Source organism: Styela clava, chromosome 15, assembly GCF_964204865.1.
Source record: "Styela clava chromosome 15, kaStyClav1.hap1.2, whole genome shotgun sequence".
In the NCBI taxonomy this organism is placed as follows: Eukaryota; Metazoa; Chordata; class Ascidiacea; order Stolidobranchia; family Styelidae; genus Styela; species Styela clava.
In genome coordinates this window covers 9,294,009-9,317,376 of record NC_135264.1, presented here as the reverse complement: position 1 = coordinate 9,317,376, position 23,368 = coordinate 9,294,009, and the positions used below count along the sequence as shown (strand labels likewise).

The 23,368-nt window shown below is 35.6% G+C and overlaps 2 protein-coding genes across 2 annotated transcripts; one reads left to right on the top strand and one right to left on the bottom strand.

Annotated features, from left to right (window-relative positions):
- Positions 1 to 14,253: 14,253 nt before the first annotated feature.
- LOC144411828 (uncharacterized) lies at positions 14,254 to 15,192 on the bottom strand. Its single transcript, XM_078109435.1, has one exon. It carries the CDS (start codon positions 15,190 to 15,192, stop codon positions 14,254 to 14,256), a length of 939 nt encoding a protein of 312 aa, XP_077965561.1.
- Positions 15,193 to 17,397: 2,205 nt separating this feature from the next.
- LOC120333893 (kelch-like protein 24) lies at positions 17,398 to 21,443 on the top strand. Its single transcript, XM_078120483.1, has one exon. The coding sequence runs from the start codon at positions 17,510 to 17,512 to the stop codon at positions 19,859 to 19,861; it is 2,352 nt and encodes a 783-aa protein (XP_077976609.1). The 5' UTR covers positions 17,398 to 17,509; the 3' UTR covers positions 19,862 to 21,443.
- Positions 21,444 to 23,368: the final 1,925 nt, after the last annotated feature.

Here is a 23,368-nt window from a genome sequence, read left to right as displayed (position 1 = left end):
AGTATCGCAGAATATAGACTACTGAACAAACTCTCTGCGCCTGCCCCATACCGTACAGCCGTAACGTACCGATCCAGACAAATGATAAATCGCCCGTGCTCAACCATTTATTTCAATCCATACCTCGATCCTAGTAGAATATAGTGAGTCGAGGTATGGATTGAAATAAATGGTTGAGCACGGGCGATTTAACATTTGTCTGGATCGGTGCGTTACGGCTGTATGGTATGGGGCAGGCGCAGAGAGTGTTTCAGTAGACTATATTCTACGAGACTATCCGTATTTCCCATTCTTTCACGAGTCAGACGGTACCGTACCGGCATCGCACGAGTGTTTGAGCAGTTAAGCAGCATTTTCCAATTAAATTATCTTCTACACGTAAAAACAAATTTTCGTATCCAATTCTATATTCTCTTATCATTATTATAAATATATTGCTTGTGGTTGAACTTGTAGCATGGAGAATTTATAGAACATTTTCATGTTGAATTTATTGGATATTGCTCATGAAAATCAGTAGTGAGTTAGAAACCCAGGAAACACATTTGTGCGTGTAGGATTAAGCCTGACAACGTTGGTCCCAAGCAGCATCAAATTTTCCAAAAATAAAAACGCGTGACAACGATGGGCCACGAGGCGGACCATCGTTGTCAACCTTTTTATTTTCTTTTTATCCAATTTTTTTTTTTTTTTTTTTTTTAATTTTAATTTTTTTTTTTTGTTTTATTTTTTAATTTTTTTTTTATTTCTTTTTTTTTCAATTATTTTTATGTTTTTTTCACAACTATTTTTTTATTTTCGCTTTTTCATTTTATTTTTTCATTTTTTTTTTTAATTTCACACGTGACAACGATGGGCCACCATAAATATCCTATGGCAATTGATGATTAAATCCTTACACAAGTCAAGTCTGCAAGTAGGCCTAGGCCAATAACAGTAGTTTGTCATCTGCTTTCCATTGAAATGAGGTAGCTTATGAATATTTAAAGATATTGATAACGGCACATTATCACTCGCCATCAACGAAATGCTGTCCGCAAACAGTGAAACACAAGCGAGATGACTTCTGGACTTGACAGATTGCATGCTACGTTTATTTTAATGTCTTTTCCTTTTGGTCCCATAACATTTAACAGCATCCTTGCCTTCTAAAAGTAAAAGTACAGATAGGAGCGCAACGTTTGCAAAATTGGGCCGATCAATTCAATCTTGAACTATCAAGCTTGTTTCGTTTTATAAATTCTCATTTTTGGATTTATTACTGTAGGAAAACAGTATTTGCACAAGTACGGACGTGTGAGAATATCGTTTATTGTTCAGTTGACTAAACCAAACTGGTCAATCCATGAGGGGGTTTCTAACTAATATTCCTATGGCTATATCGCAAATTAATTTGTTTTAAACGGACACGTTTGATACGAAAGGGTAATTAAATAAATCTTTTTTTCTAAAAAAAATTAAAATATATTTATTTTTTAAAATTGAATAAAAGTAAACAAGTTGGGGCATTTGTTGCATCTTATTGAAAAATAAATTTGGTCAAAATCACTAATCTTTCCCTTAATTATTTTTCCATGAAGCCTTTACTCTTTGACTAGGGTATTGAAATGTCAGAATTATATTATTCATCCAATTTAATTTAGTTTTCTCTCCAAAGAAACGTGTAGAAAACTTCTATTTCAGTGGTTCTCAAAGGGGAGCGGCGTGAAGCTAATTAAAAATACAATATTTGTCAGATTTGATCTCGCTCGCCTTATTTTGGATATTTAGGTTCCATCCGCGTACTTTTAATTTTTTTTTTAATTAAACATACTTTCGCCTCACTATCTGTTATTTGTACATGTAACAAATTACCCAATAATTTGGAGTATTTGACATCAACATTAAAAATAGTTTCCGACGTCATAGATATTGTAATTTCGATAACATTCGAATAGTGACTCTCCCCGTCAGATGCAACGAAATTGAATAATTCGCATGTGATTATTAGCAATATACATGATTTATCTTGTTTTACATGGATTTTCATTATGTGAATTGTTTCGCAATAATTGAGCCAGAGCAAAATCTAACTCCGCGAAAACGAATGGTTTTAAGATAAAAAAAGAAAGAGGCGATTTTAAAGAATAATATGAAATGTGTGCTATCATTTTCAAGGCGATTCTCAAAAACAATTGTTATTCTTAGTTACTTTATTTGTCTGCCAATCAGTGATTTCCCTAAACCCCCCCTATAGGGGGTGAACCCCCCCCCCCTAATTTTGAGGTGCGATTCCACATTTTATTTCCTAACTCAAGTATAATTGTATTCAAATGTAACGACTATGGCATATTTATCAGTGTAGATGAGGGGTCCTAAACCGCAGTCTGCGGGCCAATTACGGCCGGCGTGACGATTTAAAATGGCCCGCCGAACTTGAGTGAAATAGTTTAACGAGCTAATCCTTCATGTAGTACCTTTTGAGTTTTAGATACCGTCTATTGTTACATCATTATCACAGTTTAAGCACGTTTATTTCGCAACAATTGAATTATACCGGTATCTTATGTATACGTATGGGTATTAGAATTACACACTTCAGTATTCTAGATATTTGCCGTTTATTAAGAAAGCTTAAAGATGTCACAAAACGAAAACTAGGCACTGAAAACAGACGATTTTTAGATGAATGACAGCGTTTTTATTTCTTTATTGAAAAGAATCAAACTTCAGCGATTTGTCTTCTTACCAACAAAATATTTCAGTTCTGAAGGAATACAACATTATGCGCCATTATGATCAGTTGACGCGCGTATTTCAAAATTTAATTCATACAAAAGTCAAACACACATGTTCAAAAAAATGTGAAATGTGTAACAAAACAAGCCATAAGTAGCCATTCATACAATGCCAGATGAGCAAGTAACTTCATTAGTCACTATCAGTTGCAAATTACTTGTTGAAACGTATAGGCCGCGAGCCGAGGCCCTGAAAAACGCCTAGAAAGTGAGTTTCGTAGCGCACATCAGGTAACCACCTGAAAATGATTTTAAAATGTTCCTTAAAAATTTAGTAACAAATATTGCCTTGTTCCCACTTCCAAAAGTTGCACGTTTTACGGAGAAGACGCTTTTACTACAAGAAATATGTGCTACGATCTGTCCTATATTCTCTACATTTTCGGCATGGAACAATGACTTCTGCATGACGTAACAATTGAATTAAACCAGCTGTTAGCGAGCGGATGAATATTAGTTATTACTGCTCGACCTTGCGCTGAGTTGGGCAGGCTTTCCATAGCCCTGTTTAGTTATTATTAGTTAAGTTATGCTAAGACGTTGTTGAAAAATGTATAAGTAAGTTATTAAACACTTGTAGATCCTTACCACGGATATGGGCCGTGATACGAAGCCATGAAAACGCCCAGAAAATGAGTTTCGTAGCGCACATCTGGTACCGTAACTAAATAAATTCTTCAGTTTTGTGTGAAAACGAACATAATGAACGCATTACAGCTTGTTCCACAATCCTGGTGCGAAATTGAATATAAGAGGTTCCCGGAAATTCAATAACCATAAGTTCACAACACATACATAAGAACTATGCAATTCGAGAGCCCTACAGCACACTAACACAAATGTATTCCTGTAATGTTTTGCCTGACCAAAATCGGACTTCCTCAGTCAATCATAATTTATTAGGTAGATTACGAAAAATATGGCAAACATGTAACCAACAACAAAAAATACTTTAATTGTGTGACAGGAGTTGGGAATGAGCTCGAAAGCAGCGACACCAACAACGCTGATTCACATTTGCGAATAAATTTTATGTAATAACCACAAGCAGTTTACAACAAGAACAGCATAAAAAGCTACATCCATTTTATAGAGGCTATCAAACGTATTTATTTTTAAGCAATGAAGTCACAAATTAACATCGTGAGCACGAAAACACAAATAAATCAGTTATTTCTCACTTAGAAATTTACAGCAAAAGTCAAGAAAATTAAATGAATGTACAATATGTACATAAAATAGTGAGGAGAAATATTACAATTTACAATTAATCTTTTTTTAGTTTAAGTGGTTATGTATTTGAACAAAGGCAATAATATTTCTAGAAACAGGACTACGACACTAACAAATGTCCGAAAAAACAACAAATAAATAATACTTATTAAATCAACTGTAATATCTAATTCACTTTCTTCTGAATTGTTTTCGAAATCCACTATCTCAAAAATCGACTTTTCCTCTATAAGTGTACTGTGATTTTTGCAGTCAATACAAAAACAAAAATCTGTGCAATTTAAGTTGATTTTGGCACACTTTCATAAATTATTTTGACTATTTTTCTTACACTTGCAGTTTGCCAACTCAAGAACTGATTTGAGGGCCACATGCTTCTTCAGTGAATCATTGTTGGGTGGAGAGTATAATCCTTATGTTTGACAGTGTTAAATAGACGTGCCCTGGTATCATTTACCTTCTTCATATCCTCTTCAAATTCCTCAGCTTTATTTATTAATGCCTCGTTAACCTCAAAAGATCTTCATAGTCGAGGGAAAAAAATGAATTGAAAATCTCAATGAAGTCTCCAACATGAATTTGATGGGCAGTTCCAATTGCAGAAAAGTGCTAAAGTATTTCAATATGAATAGCCCATCTAAGCTGTTTGCAACTATTATAATTCTCATATACCTTTAAGCTTCAAGACTTCTTGTTTAATCCATTTTATAGCACTGATAGCAGCAGGGATCAGAGCCTGCGTTAGGTCGGATTGGTGGAACATTGCCGTTTTCTTTTGTAGTACAGTATCTAAAATGAGGAAGAAAATAATATTTGGAGCAGCATGAGTTTAAAAATACCCCTAAACACTAACTAATACCTTGAATACATAATGCATTTTATCTGATGTACTAAATGAGCGTATATATGCTCATTGCATGTACTACAGTCCAGCAGTGTTTGCATACCATTACTAGACTATATCTACACTAAATTTTGATATATCACAGTCTGAAATGTCCTATGACAGTACCTATGAGTATGGACTAAAGACTACGGTATATTTTAAAACATCAACTGTTTGTCTACAACTTGATTTCTCACCTCTCAATCGTTTCCAATGCTACCTTTCTTTCCACTCCGGCATAACTTATCATTGCTTCCCAGGTTCTTGTCGACTCTATGAATTTAGATTAAGACCAACCGACATTAGTGAAATTGAATAATTTCTTCTCTTTCACACAATCGTGCATTACAGAAACAGCCATTCATTTATATTTCCAAATATGCTGTGGCCTATATAGTAGTAGGCTATAAGTCTGCTGAAAAGTCAAGAAGAGTCATTAAATTAATCATAAACATTTCATGCAAGCCAGAAAATATCGTTGTTTGTGACATATTATTCTAGGTCTAGCCTTCCTTGGAGTTGGGAGTGGAAGTGGTGACTCCTCTTCGGCCCATGGGCCGGGGCCACGGCCCATCAAATTGGGCCTCGGCCCATCAAATTGGGCCTCGGCCCATCAGGCTATGGGCCGCGGCCCATCAAGTTGTGTAAAGAAACTATTCACTTGGCTAAGACAAACAGTCCCCAAACTCATAATAGAACTATAATGTAAAAAATCTGAACAAAATTTTGCCCTAACCCTAACCTGGTACACATACTACAGGAGTTCATTTTTTGGTTCGAATATTGACAATTTTGTAAAAATTGAAAATTTCGGTAAGATAATTGAATTTTTTCCTGATGGGGCCGCGGCCCATAGCTTGATGGGCCACGGCCCATGTGGCCCAATTAGATGGGCCGTGGCCGCGGCCCATGGGTCGTAGAGAAGTCACCACCCCTGTAGGGAGTTGGAGTTACCGCTCAGTACCTATTTAACAACGTCTTATGAGCTAGTGCTCAACTAATATTGCTATTTATGGTAAGGATATACAAGTGTTTAATATCTTACCCATACTTTTCAACACCTCCTTAGAATAACTGAACTAATATTACCGGTAACTGAAAAAAACTATGGAAAGGCTACTCAACGCAAAAGCGAGCAGTTGTAGTACATCTGATATTCATCCGACCACTGGGGATCCACCTACAGCTGACTAACTTGACTGTTACGTCGTGCAGAAGTCTGCGTTCATTGGCCCATGATACCGGAAAAGCAGAGAAAATAGGACAGATGGTAACACATATTTATTGTAGTAAAAGCGTCTTTTCTGTAAAACGTGCAACTTTTGGAAGTGGGAACAAGGCAATATTTGTTACTAAATTTCTAAGGAACATTTTAAAATCATTTTCAGGTAGTTACCTGATGTGCGCTACGAAACTGAAAGATAAATGTCCTCGGCTCGCGGCCTAGTAGTAGTATATATATATTTACGGTTGAAAGTCGTGCTTGTTATCTATTTCCCGGGAATTCTATCAGCTAAATATTATTATTATTGATTTTATTACATAACAAACCGCGATGCTAGGTGTATCTAAAATCAAGCTTAGAGCCTATTTTGGTGCCTATTTCTCAAAATTTTCTCAGGGCGCTTAAGCGCGCCCTGAACCCCAGCCGTGTCGTCCCGCACATTTCCTCGCTCCCCTTTTCTGGCCCTACAATTTTATTCTGCTGTGGATTTTGGCTCGCCGTCAATCAACTTGGGGAGCCCCTCATGTACATCGTTTCTAAAATACATACCATTTTTTTACGAATACAAATAACCTAGTCTCTAATAGTAAATTATTTACCACCCCCCCCCTAAATTTCGAAACACCCCCCCCCCCCCTAAAATAAAAAGCTGGGTAACATACTGCTGCCAATAACAATAAGCTAGATACCTACGTTTGTTTATAAGTAATTGTACTGTACTGAATAACTTATATTATTCTTTTATATTTTGGAGTCAGATTAGTATCTAGTACTATAACTAGTTAGTTAATAGTAGTTGAAAAAAAAAACGTTTCATAGCTGAACTATACTGTAACTGTTGCCCGTGCCCCCTTTCACGGTAATCTGACCCAAATATCCCGACCAACAGGACTGTACCTTTCTTCCACTCAAAATTATTTTATTGAATATGTCACATATTTATGCCCTTTTCATGCCCGAATTCCAATCTCATCTAATGAACAGGACTAATCCAGACTTATTATTATCTGTTCACCACAATACTCGCAATTTTTCTAACTCTATGGAAATGTACATGCAAAACTCTCTCACGTCGTTTTGGGCAAATAAAAAGGACTTACGTTACAGCGCCCATTAATATATGTAGGCTACAGAAAAGAAGTGATATGGGGGTCTACTGTTCGCTGTATTAGTACCCACGAATCGTTTTGTTTAGATTTAGAACTTCAGATCGCTACCGAGGTATTTGTGGTACACGGTAAAGTATTTTTTTTATATATGTTACTGATAAAGAGAACCGGAATGACCACAAACGTATGCACGTGGACGCGCTACCAAGCATTAACGCTTATAATTTGCACATAAAGCTTTGTTTCATTCCATGAGGTTACTCAGCATTCCCGGCATATGAACTTGCAAAAGTCAGTACAGAGTTTGACTCATATTCAAAAAACAGTAATAGATTGATTCACGTGAACTTTGAAACATCTTTGAGAGAGAGAGAGAGAGAGAGATTTATTGTTTTGTCAACCGTAAACGAACAATGGTATACAAAATAATATATACAATATACACAAAGTTAATTCGGTATAGACTGGGGGGAGCGATACGACCATAAGGTCATCGGAGTCAGCTCCCCCCAAGTTCACTATTAGGATTCACAGTTAAATGTATATAAATAAGAAAAAATAAAATAAAAAAGATACTCATTGGAGAGTTGACCAGAACTCTTACAGAATATTTTTGAGATTAGGCTATAAGATGGTTTGATCAATAGCATTTTCAGCTTTTAGGGGTGGGGTTTGACTCCTAGTAGGTCCATTTCATAACATTTTTTTGTTTTGCATGCAATGTAGGAGACTATCTAATAAATACGATACTTATGTATTGCGCTGGTTGAATATTGTTCGTCACATCAAAAATTTCTACTGAAAGATAGAAGCCAGAACATACCAGTGGATACGGTAACTGCCTGAGGCTTGAAATAAGCGATAGTTGGAGTGATATAACATATACATGTATGATTAGGGGAAGATCGAGGACCTTGAAAATTAATCATGAAGCAAATTCTCCAGTCCAGTCTCGGATGATTTCATACTTTGCCAAGATACATTAAATTCAATTGGGCTTCAAATGACAACATGTACAAATCACTTTGCTTGAAATATACATGGCAGAAAATTTTCACTATTAAGACATGCAACGGCAAGAACAATATGATACAAAAATGGAAAACTTGATAATGTGACTATTTGATTACAATATTATATTCATAGTGCTTATAATGAAATTGCTTATTATATCATTCTTTATAAATAGTACCTTACAGTTTGCTGAACAAATAATCACTTTTAATAAATAAATAAATGCCCTTTATTTCAATCCAGAGTGTATCTGTTGGCATTTATTCCTAATCTAGTAAGGATGAAGGGTACACAGAGAGAAAGGAATGAATTAGATTTCGGAAGGCATACTAAAAAATGTACCTAATTACATGGAGTTCGTGATGTCCAGCGAACTGAATATTCGAAATCGGATCAAAAACGATTCGAATTGTTTTCGGCCAATATTATCTACATAAAGCGGAAATATCCTCACGACCCGATATTTCTCTAGCCTTCATATTGCGATGAAAAAGGGTGTCTCTCCTAATGCCAAGGGTATATATCATGCGTGGTCATGACTGACAAGTTATTATTGGCAGTATATGTTTAGAGAGAGTACATAAGGGAAAAAGAGCAATTTAGTATCCATAGAAAACGATAGTTCCATCAATGCAAATCAAATCGAACATTTCAAGTCAGTAATCGGGAAGCACACATTGTGGAGGTTTTATGATGGCAATACTTAGTATTAACCATCTATTAACAAGACAAATAACTGCACTCTTGCATTCTGATGGCTGGTACAGTAACAATAGGTTCATCTAGGGATATTATCATCATCAAACTAGCTACATTTTTAAAATTTTTGGGCAACAGTTTTATTTATATTAATGTTTATTAAAAAATTGCACAAATTTAGACTAGTGATAACAGGGTTAAAAGAGTATATACAGGCCACACATGCCCTATTGAAACTGAATATATAAGAATTGAGTAAATAAGGTATTGGGAGTCTCTGTAATTTTCAACTTTCAACACTCATATTTTAGAGAGGCATGTGATTTCCATACTCCATTGATAACTCTGGAAACATAGTTATACAAAATATCATCAGCATCATTTTAAATGTAACAGCATAATACGTTATTACAATATCGAAATAGGATTTTTGGAGGATATTCGTTTCGACAAATTATACGATTCGAATCAAACAATTATTCGATTTTGGACAGCCTCATGGAGTAAAAATAAATAAATAAAAAATCTAATGAAACATTTGATATTGCAAATATCAATCCTAGACAGAGTATGGCTAGGTCATTTTAGAGAAAATTGGACATTCAAGAAGATTTCAATCTTGTTATTTTCAACATGTAAATATAATAATGTAGCTATGCAAGCAATGCAATAATCGAATGATGTATAAAATCTGATTGAATAATTTTGGAGTAAATTTTTCGAATAAATCTCATTTATAGAAATGCAATTTTAAAGAGAAACAGTACAACAGTCAATAAACATTTAAGATAATTTTACAGAAGATTGTAAACATATAAGTCTATTGGAAAACAAAAATAATTAAAGTAAGCATCGTATTTAAGTCTTGGCATAGTAAATAATATATTAAAGTCGGTACTACACATTGCAGGGCATACAGATGCTGAAGTCATCAATAGTTTAAGGTATTGACTATTGATCCAAGGTTACGATTAATCATAGGGATGTTAGAACTGCTCCTGTTACTATTGGCTCAGTCCTACAAAAAGTTTTGAAATACGCAGTGTCAATACTAGCAGCATATGCAGACACATTACCAATCAAATAGATTAATGGATGATGATCGAATAAAACAGCATTTCAGAATATGAAATATTAAAAGCATGGTGTTTGGGGTTGCACACAGTGTAATTGTAATTATAATATGAATATATATGAACAAAATGCATTGATTCATAGATTAAATTTAAGGTTAGGACATAGTGATATCATGACAAATGCACACTATAGGAAATAGTACACAAAGCATATGATTTCAGTTGACCACGTTGCAGAATCATCTTATTTTTGGCAGAAGTAAAGTGAATACGGTAAAGATATAGATATATACATGCATAGCTCAGATATAATTCTACTAATGGTTTGTAAAGATTGGGAGAAGCAGACCAAACACAAGAACAATAGTAAATATATTTGTTACTGGATCTTGAAATAATGTATAGTGAAAAATAAGTTGATCTAGATGTTATACTGTACACGGTGTAAAAAGTAGGGTCATGAATAAATAGTTTAACCTTGGTCAAAAAATGTGAATGCACAAAATGGGGGTGAAATTGTTATTATTGAAAATGACTTTCAGGAAACTTAATTATAGAATATGCAATGTTAACACAAACAGTATAAGCAGATACATAGTATTCCTAATCACATAAATTCAGGATTGCACACAGTATACAATTATGATTACAATTATGATGAACACTGTTCATTGAAATGTTTACATTTCAAGGTTAGAGCTTTATGGCCATTTTAACAAATGCAAGCTATAGGTAATTATCAGTTGTAGGTAATACTACATCATGTTTTGCCAATAGTTAAAGAAAATAAAATGAAAAAACAAATAGTTATGCAAGCACATGTAAATTACAGGATTTAATACCAAAAAGACATGGTAATCAATAAAAACAGTTATATAAACTCCCTACCATATAAGTCCAAGATCAACCAATCAAATCCAACGGTGTGTGGGACAGCATACAAACGGTTGGTTGGATGATTAGGGTATTAACCTTTGGGGAACTTTATGACGCAGTTATTAATAAATGTCTGATATTAATATTTATCGATGAGATGTTTCATATATTTATACTTAAAACTATTGTATGATGATTCTTTGATATTGTCAGGAATACTGTTCCAAATACATGGACCAGTGAATTTTATGGATCTCTGAGCCAAATTTGAGCTTGTTCTATTAACAAAATAGGCTCCTCTACCAGCCGACCGAGTATTATGTCCATGGATATCACTAGAGTTTGTGAAGTAGTTTTCAAATGCATCCGGCAAAATACCACATTTAGATCGAAACATAAATTTCGCAACTTCAAATTTATATACATCCGCAAGTTTGAGAATACTCATCTGTCTGTATATAGGATCTAAGCTTTCACGCATACGTGCGCCACTCATTAATCTTAGGGCACGATTTTGAAGTACACAAATCCTATTGAGATAAGTTTTACAAGCAGAGCCCCATGCCACAATTCCATATTGTAAATGGGAATAGAAGAGTGAAAAATACACAGTTTTTAAAACTTTTTTTGGTACAAATTTTTTTAATTTAGTCATGGCCCCAATTGCCCTTGAAAGCCGACCAGCTAGTTGGTTGATATGTGCTTGCCAATCGAGTTTTTTATCCAGGATGACTCCAAGGTATTTTACACAATCATGGTTAGTCAATTCAAAATCGTTTAGAGTGAACTTAGGGTTGTAATTGGAATTTTTAAGCTTTTTGAAACAATTAATTAGTAAGACTTGCGTCTTGTTGGGATTAACGGTGAGTTTGTTGTGAGTGAGCCAATCAGAAATATTATGAAGTTCAACATTAACTTTTAGTTCCAAGTCGGACAGATTCCTTGTAGCAGAGGTGGAACTGGTGTCATCCGCAAAAAGTTTGATCGAAGCATTAGTGGCATGGACAATATCATTGATATGGAGCAAAAAAAGGGTCGGGCCAAGTACAGATCCCTGGGGAACTCCTACAGTCACATTTGCTTTCAGTGATTCAGTACCAGATATGTTCACAAATTGACTTCTATTTTCCAAATAGCTAGCAAACAACTTGTTTACAACACCGCGAATTCCATAATGACTTAATTTACGAATTAAAATTTTGTGATCTACGGTATCGAATGCCTTTTTCAGATCTAAAAACACACTGCACCCTACAAATCCATTTTCTACAATGTCATAATACTGGCTCACAATATCTAAGATAGCATCTGATGTGCTATGTTCGTTTCTAAAGCCAAACTGATCGTTATTCAATATTGAGTATTTATCAAGGAAAGATTTTAATCTCTTTAGTAATATTTTTTCAAAAAGAATAGACAGACACGATAAAATTGAAATAGGACGATAATTTGAAACCATATTCTTATTCCCGGATTTGTACACAGGCACCACTCTAGCTACTTTCATATGACTGGGGAAAATTCCAAGGGACATAGAGGCATTAAAAAGTTTGGTTAATATGGGACTAATAATTTTGTTCAAAAGCTTCAAAAGGTGTGTTGGGATGTGATCATGACCCTCCGCCTTACCAGATGCTAGGGAATCTACAAACATTTCGATCTCAGCAGGGGAGGTCTCCTCCAAAAACATGGACGACTGATTCGGATGTTTCAAATATTTCAGTAAATCATTGGTGTTGGAGAAAGATGACGCCAGCGATGGCCCTATTTTAGAAAAGTAACTGTTGAACAAGTTAGAGAGAGCATTCGGCTCTCCAATCAATTTATTTTGGGTATCATCAAATAAAGAATTGGGATGAGATTTTTTAGTTTTTTGATTTATGATAGAGTTGATGGTCTTCCAGGTCATTTTCGTATCATATCTATGCTTATCAAAACATTTTTTGTAGTAGTCCTCTTTGGCTTTATTTTTGATATGAGTAAGGGCATTCGAATACTTTTTATATTGGCGCTTTTGAGTATCAGTGCCATTCAAAAATAATACCTTGTGTAATTTATCCCTAGTTTTGGCAGCACGTAAAATACCTGGAGTAATCCATGGTTTTCGTTTCAATCGAATTTCTTTCCTGCTTATTTTTTTTAGGGGGGCATGTTTATCGATTAAGGTCCTGAGATGGGAGACAAATTCATCAAAAATATTGTTAAAATTTTCAATTTGTATTACTTGTGGCATAGTTTCATTGCAAAACACAATTTGGGCATCATTCAAAAACTGGTCCGTACTGAAATGTCTCATGTCTCGTTTGAGTTCTGCAACATGCTGAGGGGGTGCATGTTCCAGGTCAATCTGACATAGAATAGGATAATGATCAGTCGTAGTATCGTTCAATACAATTGGTTTCATATGTTGATCAGTGATGTTAGTATATATATGATCGAGTAAACTTGCAGAGTTACCAGTCACTCTGGTGGGAAGCGTGATCATGGGAATTGTGGCATGGGACTGCAGCATGTCTAAGTATTCCTTGATAAAAAGTGTTTTAGCGTTAAGATTAATATTTATATCACCCACAATAATAAAAATTTTCCCATCATTAGTTAAGTTATGCAAGCTGTTTTGTAATTTACTGAAAAATTCATGATAATTCGAATTGGGATGGCGGTAGAGGATGCCAATAATTAAAGTAATGGGTTTGGCAGATTTGATGGGTATTTCCACCCAGAGCTCTTCACATCCGACAAGATTCAGAAGATAGTCATCGATAAAACTTGGACAAAAGTGAGATTTCATGTACAAACCTACACCACCAGCATTAGTGTTGGATGGTGTGTGGTAAAAGTCATACCCATCTATGTTGATATTAGTCACAGGGTTAGATTTTAGTTTTGTTTCTGAGATTGCGATAAATGTTGGAGTAGATTCTAGTTCGTAAACAAGTCTTGACAACTCATCACAATTTTTTTGGATAGAACGAATGTTCATGTGAGCCAAAACTATTGAGTTTTTTAATTGAGTGAGAGATTTTAACACATCTTTCGGATTATTAAGAAAAACACAATTTTCAACATTTTCAAAGTCGAAGGTAGTTGTATTCAAAACATGGGGTTCTCTGTCTATAAAATCAGAGTTGATAGGAATGGGAATTATCAATTCATAGCATTTAGAACAGTAATGGCTAGTGCCGGATAAATTTGAGGTTGAATGTACAGAAAAAGAGCACATAGAACATGTTCTAGCACTACAATTATCACAAGATATGAAATTAAATGAAGTTGGTTTTTCACAAGAGGGGCAAAAGTCTATGGAAGCCATTTTTATACCAATTATAAAATTTCAACTTGCTCTAAAGACAGTTGTTTATTCCAATTTTTGAAGGTCATCTAGCTTAGTAATTGGAATTCTAGGAGAATCTCTGTTTTTTCTTACATAAATGTTTCCGTTGGTAGTCCAAAGTCTTTCGTATTTGTTTGTTTTTCTTGCCACACGAGCATTGTATAGTAGATTACTCCTATAATCTGTCAAGTGTTCATTTATATACAGGAAATTCATGCCGGTGACTCCAAAATTGGAAATGCTGGAAATGTTGCGTTTATTACTCAAAAATTCGTTTTTTTTGTTCCTGGTTGTGAAGCGAACTATAATAGGGGGAATCTTAGACTTGTCTCTCCGCAGGAGTCTGTGAGAGACAGAGATGTCCAGTCTATCTATTTTTATATTTAAAAGCTGGCCCATTTTTATGATGATATCATCAGTACATTCTCCTTCTTTGTACGGAATGCCGTGAAATTCCAGATTTTCCCTTCTGGTGTATTGTGCCAAGTCCTCAAAGTCTTTGTCAAATCTGCGTTGAAGCAATGAGACTTGATTTTCAAGAGCCTTATTGGAGACCGATAACTTCTCAACTTTGTTGTGAAGGTCCGCTACATAACTTTTTTGTATTTCGAACTCCGCGTTTATGAAGTCCTGACTGGCTTGCACGATTTCAACATTATGTTGTAGGGTGTTATTCCTAGACTGGATCCCACTCACTTCCTCCATCAATTTATCCACCTTACTCATCATATCGCCACTGTGTTTGAACATAACGTCAAGACGCTCGGCCATGTGTTGAGTATTATTATGAACAGACTCACTTATTTGGGTGGACATCTTTTGGTCATGTTCATTGATGGAGTCTTCTAAAAGATCTTTGATGGTATCTCCCACAATGGCCCTAATCTCGATTTTCAGGTTTTTTGTTATTCTCTGTTCCATTAAATCCAGTGTTTTCTTGAGTTCGTCGATTTTTCTCTCCATTTTGTCAAATTATTAGTAAGTTAAATATTTTATGTTAAGGTATTATATATATCTGTGAATCCTTAATTATACAGCGAATAATGAGTTTGAGATAATTTGTTGTGTACTTACACAATTTATTAATTCAATTTATCAATTTCACGCTGTTGGAAAACTGAAAATTTAGTATATAATATTATATTATTCTTAGATCAATCACGTGTGTGTGATTCATATAGAAAAAAGTAAGCTGAAACTTCCTATTGCATTCCTTCGTAATCGCTCACAAATATGCATCGAGAAGTGCTAGTTCAGTCCTGACAGCAAGAAATCAGGTAATTTTGCCCTGGATCATGTCAGTACTGTATGCTGACCTGTTTTGTCTAAAAAATCTTCAGTCTGGCGCACATAATCCTGATAATTGAAAGCGCCATAACTTATAATAATTATCCGCCTGTGTTTCAGGATACCGGTACCAGTACCGGGTACTGTGTTCAATCGTTTTATCATGCCGAGCACGGTATAACATAGATACGATAACACTGTAACATCTCAAGACAAAATGACCTGATAGTTATACCGTACCGGTACCGGTAGGTTATAATGAACATAATTTAAATAGATGGAAAATCAAGCAGAGGAATGTTTATCTGAATTTTTCAGTATCACTAAATTGATTTTATCATAAAATGATCTTCATTTATACAAATTTCTGTTAAACATGAATCTCCCAGTACCGATACCGGTACCCTATATTATATAGGTACGGTATCTGTATATTGGACATTCCTTACTCTGTTATTTGAATATTATTATATTTTATTTATGATTTATATATATTGGATTATATTGCATTTGAAAATAAAAAATATTTCATTAGCTTCTGTCCTAACTTGGTATGCTATCCTCTTGCAGTCTTATTTCTTCAGTCTTCTGTTCATTTCTTTGGCTGAGGTCAAGTTTATTTTACCTCTAGTGGTACTTTCAAATCCGCAGCTATTTTTCTCCCATTTCAATAAACTTTTGTTTGATGTTCCACTCCCAGCAACAGCAAGGCGCTCTACGGACTGCCCTTGACATACAAGGGGCTATTATTTTTTTTAAAAACCTTCGAAAAAAATTGGACTGACTTTTTCAATTCTGTATAGAGAAGAAAAATTTAGCTAGATATAGTCTATAAACGCCTGTATGGAATTTATGTTCGATTGTGCGTACATATACAAATATAGGAAAAAATTAGATGTTGCTCAACAAGCAATAATAATGAATATTCAATATTCATATATTATTGTACTTATCACTGTACATTTTATTATTCGTTTATTGTAGTGCTGTAGTATGAAACAAATACGCATATGTTGTCAGTTGCTAATTGATGCTCGGTAGTAGGATTAGCAAATCAATGAATTACGATTGATTGTTAAAAATTGTCTTTATTGTGTCTGTGAGTCTTCGTTATTTATACCCGTGGTAAGTTAGAAATGGAAAAATAGACAGAATTAGAATCCAATCAATCTGCTTAAAAAGTAAAGTAATGCGTTAGGACCATAACTTTCCACAATAGGGTACACTTTAATTCTATTTAATCTCAATGTCCTATATACAGATATATCTCATGTAAAGCTGGTTGTCAGAATAATCATCATTTATTTGAATGTATTTTTTTTTTGATTAGTGTGTCATTTATAAAGACAGAATTATAATAGAGATATTGAGCCAAATGGTATAAATTTAAAATACTTGAAACCACTATCTGGGGAAATTCTGTGTGAAATATCAAATTCTGTGTCATTTATTTTGATAATAATGTTGACCCAGGAAGGATGATTTTAATGTTTTAATATTCCTCATCAATTTAGAATTTTTTTTAGTGGCAGACATGCAATGCACATCACACAGTTATTTCAGTTATTATTACAGTATTGAGGTTGGGTGGCTATTCTTACTCATAAACTGAGAACTGTCATATTCTTATTGTTAGATGCAAAAAAATAGTGGTCAATCGTACTTTTTTGCATTTTTAGCTGAATCCTTTTCTATATTTTTTTGCCTCTCTTATGAAGTAAGTAACGAAGCCTAAAAGTTCAGATTGTAGTCTCCTTGAAACAATCAAAGCCTAAATAATATTTTATCCATGCTCATGTTATGTAATAAGCTTCTTAATTTGTGTAATGTTTCACTAAGCTGGTTTTATCTCTTTTGATAACCTACAAATCCTTAAATCCTTCATTATTATACATGCTTTATACAGGACAATACAATATTATAGTTTACTTTCACGGATTACTATTTTCCTAAATATATTTCGTTTATCTCAAATGAGAAAGGATATTCAACCATGTCTCAACGATATGATCATAATCAAGCTGGACCGAGCAATAGTAGGGAGAGACACCATCCAGATCACTTTTTAGAAGATCATGTGTTACGTTTAAGCGACAACGAAGTTGGCGGGCTCGCTGGAAATAGAGAAAACCAAGTTGATTTTAGACTACGAAGGTACATGGTACCGGTACGTAGGATGGGATTACAGCATAGACGTGGGGCAAGGGCACGTCTCCGAGCGGAAAGATTTCAGCAAAGTAGTCATCACTCTCGTGCTCCACTCAATGAAAATGAGCAAGATGAGGGTCCGGTTGATAGTGTTGCGTTTCCCCCTTCTCCTGCTGGATTTTCTTCTGATTCCCTTGCTGATGATTCCGATTTCAGCAGTTATTCTGATTTTGATGATGGATTTGTCAGACGTGGAGGCTTTCATGTTCGACAGCACGGACATAACTCTGCTGATAATGCTGATCGTGCTCGCAGAATTATAGTTGAAGCAAGCCCATCTGCCAACAGTGATATACCAAGTACAAGCAGAGGCCCTAGAAATTCTGAAAATTCTGTTGCCCGTGGAAACAAACGACCTCTAAGCAGTTCAAGTGATTCATGTGTTGAAACTGGATTCACAATTAACAGTAATTTTGATGCACTAAGTACAAGTCGATTTGTCTTACCTCTTGCGAGAAACCTCCAAAGATTGAGAGGTAATGAAGAATTTACCGATGTGAAATTAGTTGTGGAAGATAAGGAAATAGCTTGTCATCGTGTCGTATTGGCAGCTTGCAGTCAATATTTCCACGCCTTACTTAGTTCTAATATGAAAGAAGGCAGAGCAGAAAAAGTCACCATTCAAGGCCATAAGTTTGAAATTGTGGAAATGATTGTTAAACATGTTTACGCACAGTCAATACAAATCAAAAGCGATAATGTTCAAGATATTGTCGAAGCCGCTGATTATTTTCAACTGGATCAGTTAAAATCAAGTTGTGAGAATTTCCTTTTACGACAAGTCGCGGAAACTAATTGTCTCGGTTTAATGCAGTTTGGCGAACTTCATTCTCTCGATTCATTGACTGCGAGAGCGAAAAAATTCGCACTTGTCAATTTTCGAAAAGTCTCTCAACAAGAGGAGTTTATAAGACTTCCGCCAAGTGTATTGATGTGGTATTTATCGGACGATGCTTTGTCTGTGCAAAGAGAAGAACATGTTTTTCAAGCAGCTATTTCATGGCTACAATTCAGCGAAGCAAGGGATGAACACACCGTTGATATTCTGAAATGTGTGAGATTGTTATTTGTCAGTCCGCATTTTCTTTTCGACACCATTGCAAAGCATTCGTTTTTAAAAGGAAAGCCAGCGGTCCAAGATTTAGTTTCTGAAGCATGTAAATACCACGCACTTGGTTGTAATGAGTGGAAACAAATGCAACAGCCGCATACCAGACCCAGAAAATCATCACGAATTACCGAAGTTTTATTTATTGTTGGGGGTATATGTAACAACAGAAGACTACATCATGCTGAATACTATCATCCTAAGAAAGGATGGATCGCCTTGGCAGACATTGTTACAGCACATTGTACAATGCACAGTTACAGCGTATGTGCAATGAAGAACAATGTATATGTCACAGGCGGGCATAGTAATTCTGGAATAACAGCTAATGCGGCTTCACTTTATTCATCTAATATTAATCAGTGGAGCGAATTGGCCAGCATGATTTGTGCTAGAGAACGGCATGGTTCAGCAACCGCAGATGGGGCTGTTTATGTTGCCGGAGGTTTAATGGCGTCACAGAAAGGTCGTAAGAAACCAATTGTGCTTGATCAAGTTGAACGATACCGACCCGCTTTCAACCAATGGGAGTCAGTAAAGCCGCTGCCCAAACGTTGTTATTCTCCTGGCGTTATATCATATAAAGAAAAGCTTTATGTTATTGGTGGTGTTAGCATGACTGACGAACCAAGCAATTCAAGCAAAATTATCTTGAACTGTATCCAATGCTACGATCCACTTATCGATAAATGGTCTCTTCTACCACTAGGTCAACCATTGGCACGATTATGCTGTACGCTATATCAAGACAAGATTTATATGATATCAAATAATGCGAGTGAGATATTCCGTTATGATCCAAACACCCAAACTCTTGAGGAGTGGCAGCATCTACCAGAACCTGGTTTAGAGTTTGCTGGACTCGCAACTTTCAATGGAAACCTTGTCATTACTGGAGGTCAGAAGGAAAGCAACACTTTGAATAAAATGTTTGTCATTAGTTATGATACCAAGGAAGTTATAGAAACGGTCAATATGACGAGATCACTCTGCATGCATGGCTGTGTGGCTATTGACAAATTTGGATAGCGCAAGGAAATTGGGTCAATCACATATATAAAAATTTTAATTTTTTTGTAATTATATTCTGCCATTCAAACATGAAGCTGTGCATCTATGTACAAAAATATACATTATTTTGCTGATATTATGGCCTTCAGCCTGTTCATGATTGATTTATAGTGTATAGAAGAGGATTGCGATACAATAATATGTCTTATATCCGAAATGATTGAGTAAAATAAAACTTCAATTGGACCTTGCCTTAAGGTTCAAGATTCAAATCTTCTCTTCTTTTAATTTTCAGCTGAATTACTATTTTATTGTTAAATCGATAAAAAGACAAGTCATCAATATCAGATATATTCTGTAATAGATTCTTAGCTCTATCCATACCACTTTCTAAAAACTGGTGCCGCATTGCAATTTGAGGGTGATATTTTGCTATAGGTTTTTGAATGATGAATTTTGTTTCTTCCATCTCTTTCTACATATTTTGACTTCAATGCAAGAGTGATTGTGGCATTATTTCAAGTAATCTTCTACAAAGAAATATAGCCATTCACTCTGCTTGATTATGAAACAATTGTCATTATTTTTGTGGTGGGCTGCATAAAGAAATTCGAAAAACTTTCATTTTCATCCATGCTCATCCAATTCCAGTGAGTGAGTCTCACAAATTCTTGAGGGAAAGAGAAATTTGAGTTAGCGTATGCCATAGAAATTGCCAAGGCAAACACTCGATGTTTCGTGAAAGTTCATGAAACGCAGATACTACTAACCTATATGCTGAATGCTATTTTTGCAGCGTCTTTTGTTTATTACACTTTTCTTTGAACATTTTGATGTTATAAAATGTTGCTTGGTAATCAAACAATCTTTGACAGAATTTCTATACTTGGTTGTTCTTTATTTTTTCTTTTCACACTGTTTAAAAGTTCCGCATAAAGTTTTTTTGTAATTAATTTTTCACAAGAGTTTGTTATTCGTCCTCTATGTAACTATATCTATTTTAATCTAGCCTGGGCAATAATAATAACAAAACTGATATCGAGATGTTAAATTGGAATTTATGATGCTGATACCATATTAGATGAAACTGAGGAGTAGCTCCACTTCCAAACAATGTTATTCGTTCACATGTATAATTTTTTCTTTCTCTTTAACAAATCATAAAATCTTTTTTCGGTTCAGAATGTTTTTTTTTTTAATATTTGATTTCTAATATCAATTTGAAAGTTTTCAGTTAAATTAGTGTAAATTGAAAGTTTGATGCTTCATTTTGAAACCATTATCTTGGTAGTAGTCTCTAGTCACAGCCAAAAACAAGAATGGCGATTCATGCTCCTGTTCGCAACTATTGCAATTTCAGATCAGCTTCCCAGGTTACCTTGGATATCAATATCCTTTTAGTGTAGTATCGTAACTTTATATACCTAACCTAAGATAAATATTTTTGGAACAATTCATTATGTATGGTGAATTTTACTTCATGAAATAGGATAAATTCAACACATTAATCCAACTTTGTTTAAACTTAATTCTCAGGACACATTCCTGTTATTTTGTTGTTTCATTAAAGGTGGCTAAATAAAATTTAAGAAAAACTTTATCTGAATATTTTGGATAGAGCTATGTCATGTCACCTAACTCATCCTGGCGCTCCGGAAGTATTCGTACCAAGATGATGCACAACCCTAACCTGGTACACATATTATGTTCATGTTGTGCGCCATCTTGGTATGAATGCTTGGGAGCACCCTCATCCTGGCTGAAATAGGCACTTGTACATTCACGAAAGCAGTTGTGTGTATGTTTTAAGGATAAGATGGTTTAATCGCATGGCGAATCACGGCCTCTTGTCTGGTTACCACCAGTCCGTGTGGGGTATAGGATTAGTGAGACAGTCGTTTGTTATCGAAAGGTGACTGATTAGAAAACCGACCAGCGGTTATGGAACCACGCCAACCGCCGCGCCCGTGCATTGAAACCACCAATTCATGCCCTGTACCAGTACGGTACTACTGTACCGGCGCATGATTTTTTGTGTGGAAAGCAAGACGCCTGTATCAGTTATGTATGAAATCGAATCATCATTCTTTTGTTGATATGTGTTAAAATCAATATGGCAACAACGCCGGTGAGCTCATGAATAATTTAACCAGTGTTCGGCGAACCTAAGAAAAGGCATTGTACAGGTTCGACTCTCACGAAGGGTCACGAGAAAAATCATGACTTCGGCGCGGCGGTGTGGCTCAACGGGCTAAGCGTTAAGAATACGCTCGCCACCGCACCTCTAATTACTCTGCGTGGGCTCGCAGGTTCGAATCCCATGCAGGGATGGGTATGTGCGAGAGGATTGCTGGACTCCTCGCCGTCGTTGGGTGGTTCACGTAACCGCTGGTCGGTTACGGCTTCCTCCACCACCAAGTCCAGGCTTCCGAAAACAAACAATACAGTGAAATTTTTCCCATACCCGACTTGGAATGGTAACCGGACGAGAGGCCGTGGTTCGCCATATGGATAAGCCGTCTTATCGGCTTTCCTCTCCCCCGGGATAAATATGTAAATCCATCCTATCCTATCCCCGAGTTAGGAAAATCATTTTGGCTCCGGCTTGCTATTTTGAATCCCGACGAGAAAGGAGATTTCGATAGTAAACTTGGGCGTGTGCAAGCCTACTTAAATAGAATTTTACCGACACTAAATTAACTTTTTTGAGTTTCCGTAGAATAATATGACCCACGAATACATAATTTCGACCACTGCACCGTATTCCGGAGAGTTCAAAATAGAGACTCCGGCTCCGACTTCAATTCCTATGAAAATATACTGGACTCCCGAGTTCACAGCCCGGCTTCCACGGCGAATGATTATAAGGATGAGATGCCATATTTTATTCCCAAGACATGCGAAATGATTGTTGAACGCGCGATGGTTATTCTAAATACCGGACAGCTCTGTAATTAAATATATATATTGACTAACTGACTAATTCCATATTAAACAAGTATAAGGGACCGGGCAGAGGTTCTGTGGCTAACTTGTAGTGAATATGAAGCCACGTCTTGGTGGGATGGAGTGACTGCACGGCTTTTATATTTTCATTGTTTTACGGCCATCGCTTGCCTTACACGATACAGACTGGGATTTCAATGCAGCCACGTATAGCTCTTGGCAATTTATATCGTTGCAAACATTATTATCATACCAATTTGACGAAATCAATTCCGAGCATATATTTATTTAGAAGTAACTACATCCAAACTGTGTTGCTGTGTTCTGCAGCAGTAAATATCTCACAAATTGAGCACGCAACTATGAGAATAGCCCCGTTTGTAAACTACTCTATGTCAATTCCACTACTGGTATATATTTTTCACTGGATGGGAAATACTGAGTTTGCCGATATCTCACTTGTCCTGGTCCTCGTGGTAGAACCAGAGCCAGTTATATAATGGCTCTGGTAGAACCATCGCCACTATCCATGTTTGGTAAGCAAAAAAATCCAAGTCTTAACTTATGTGGAATCAATTT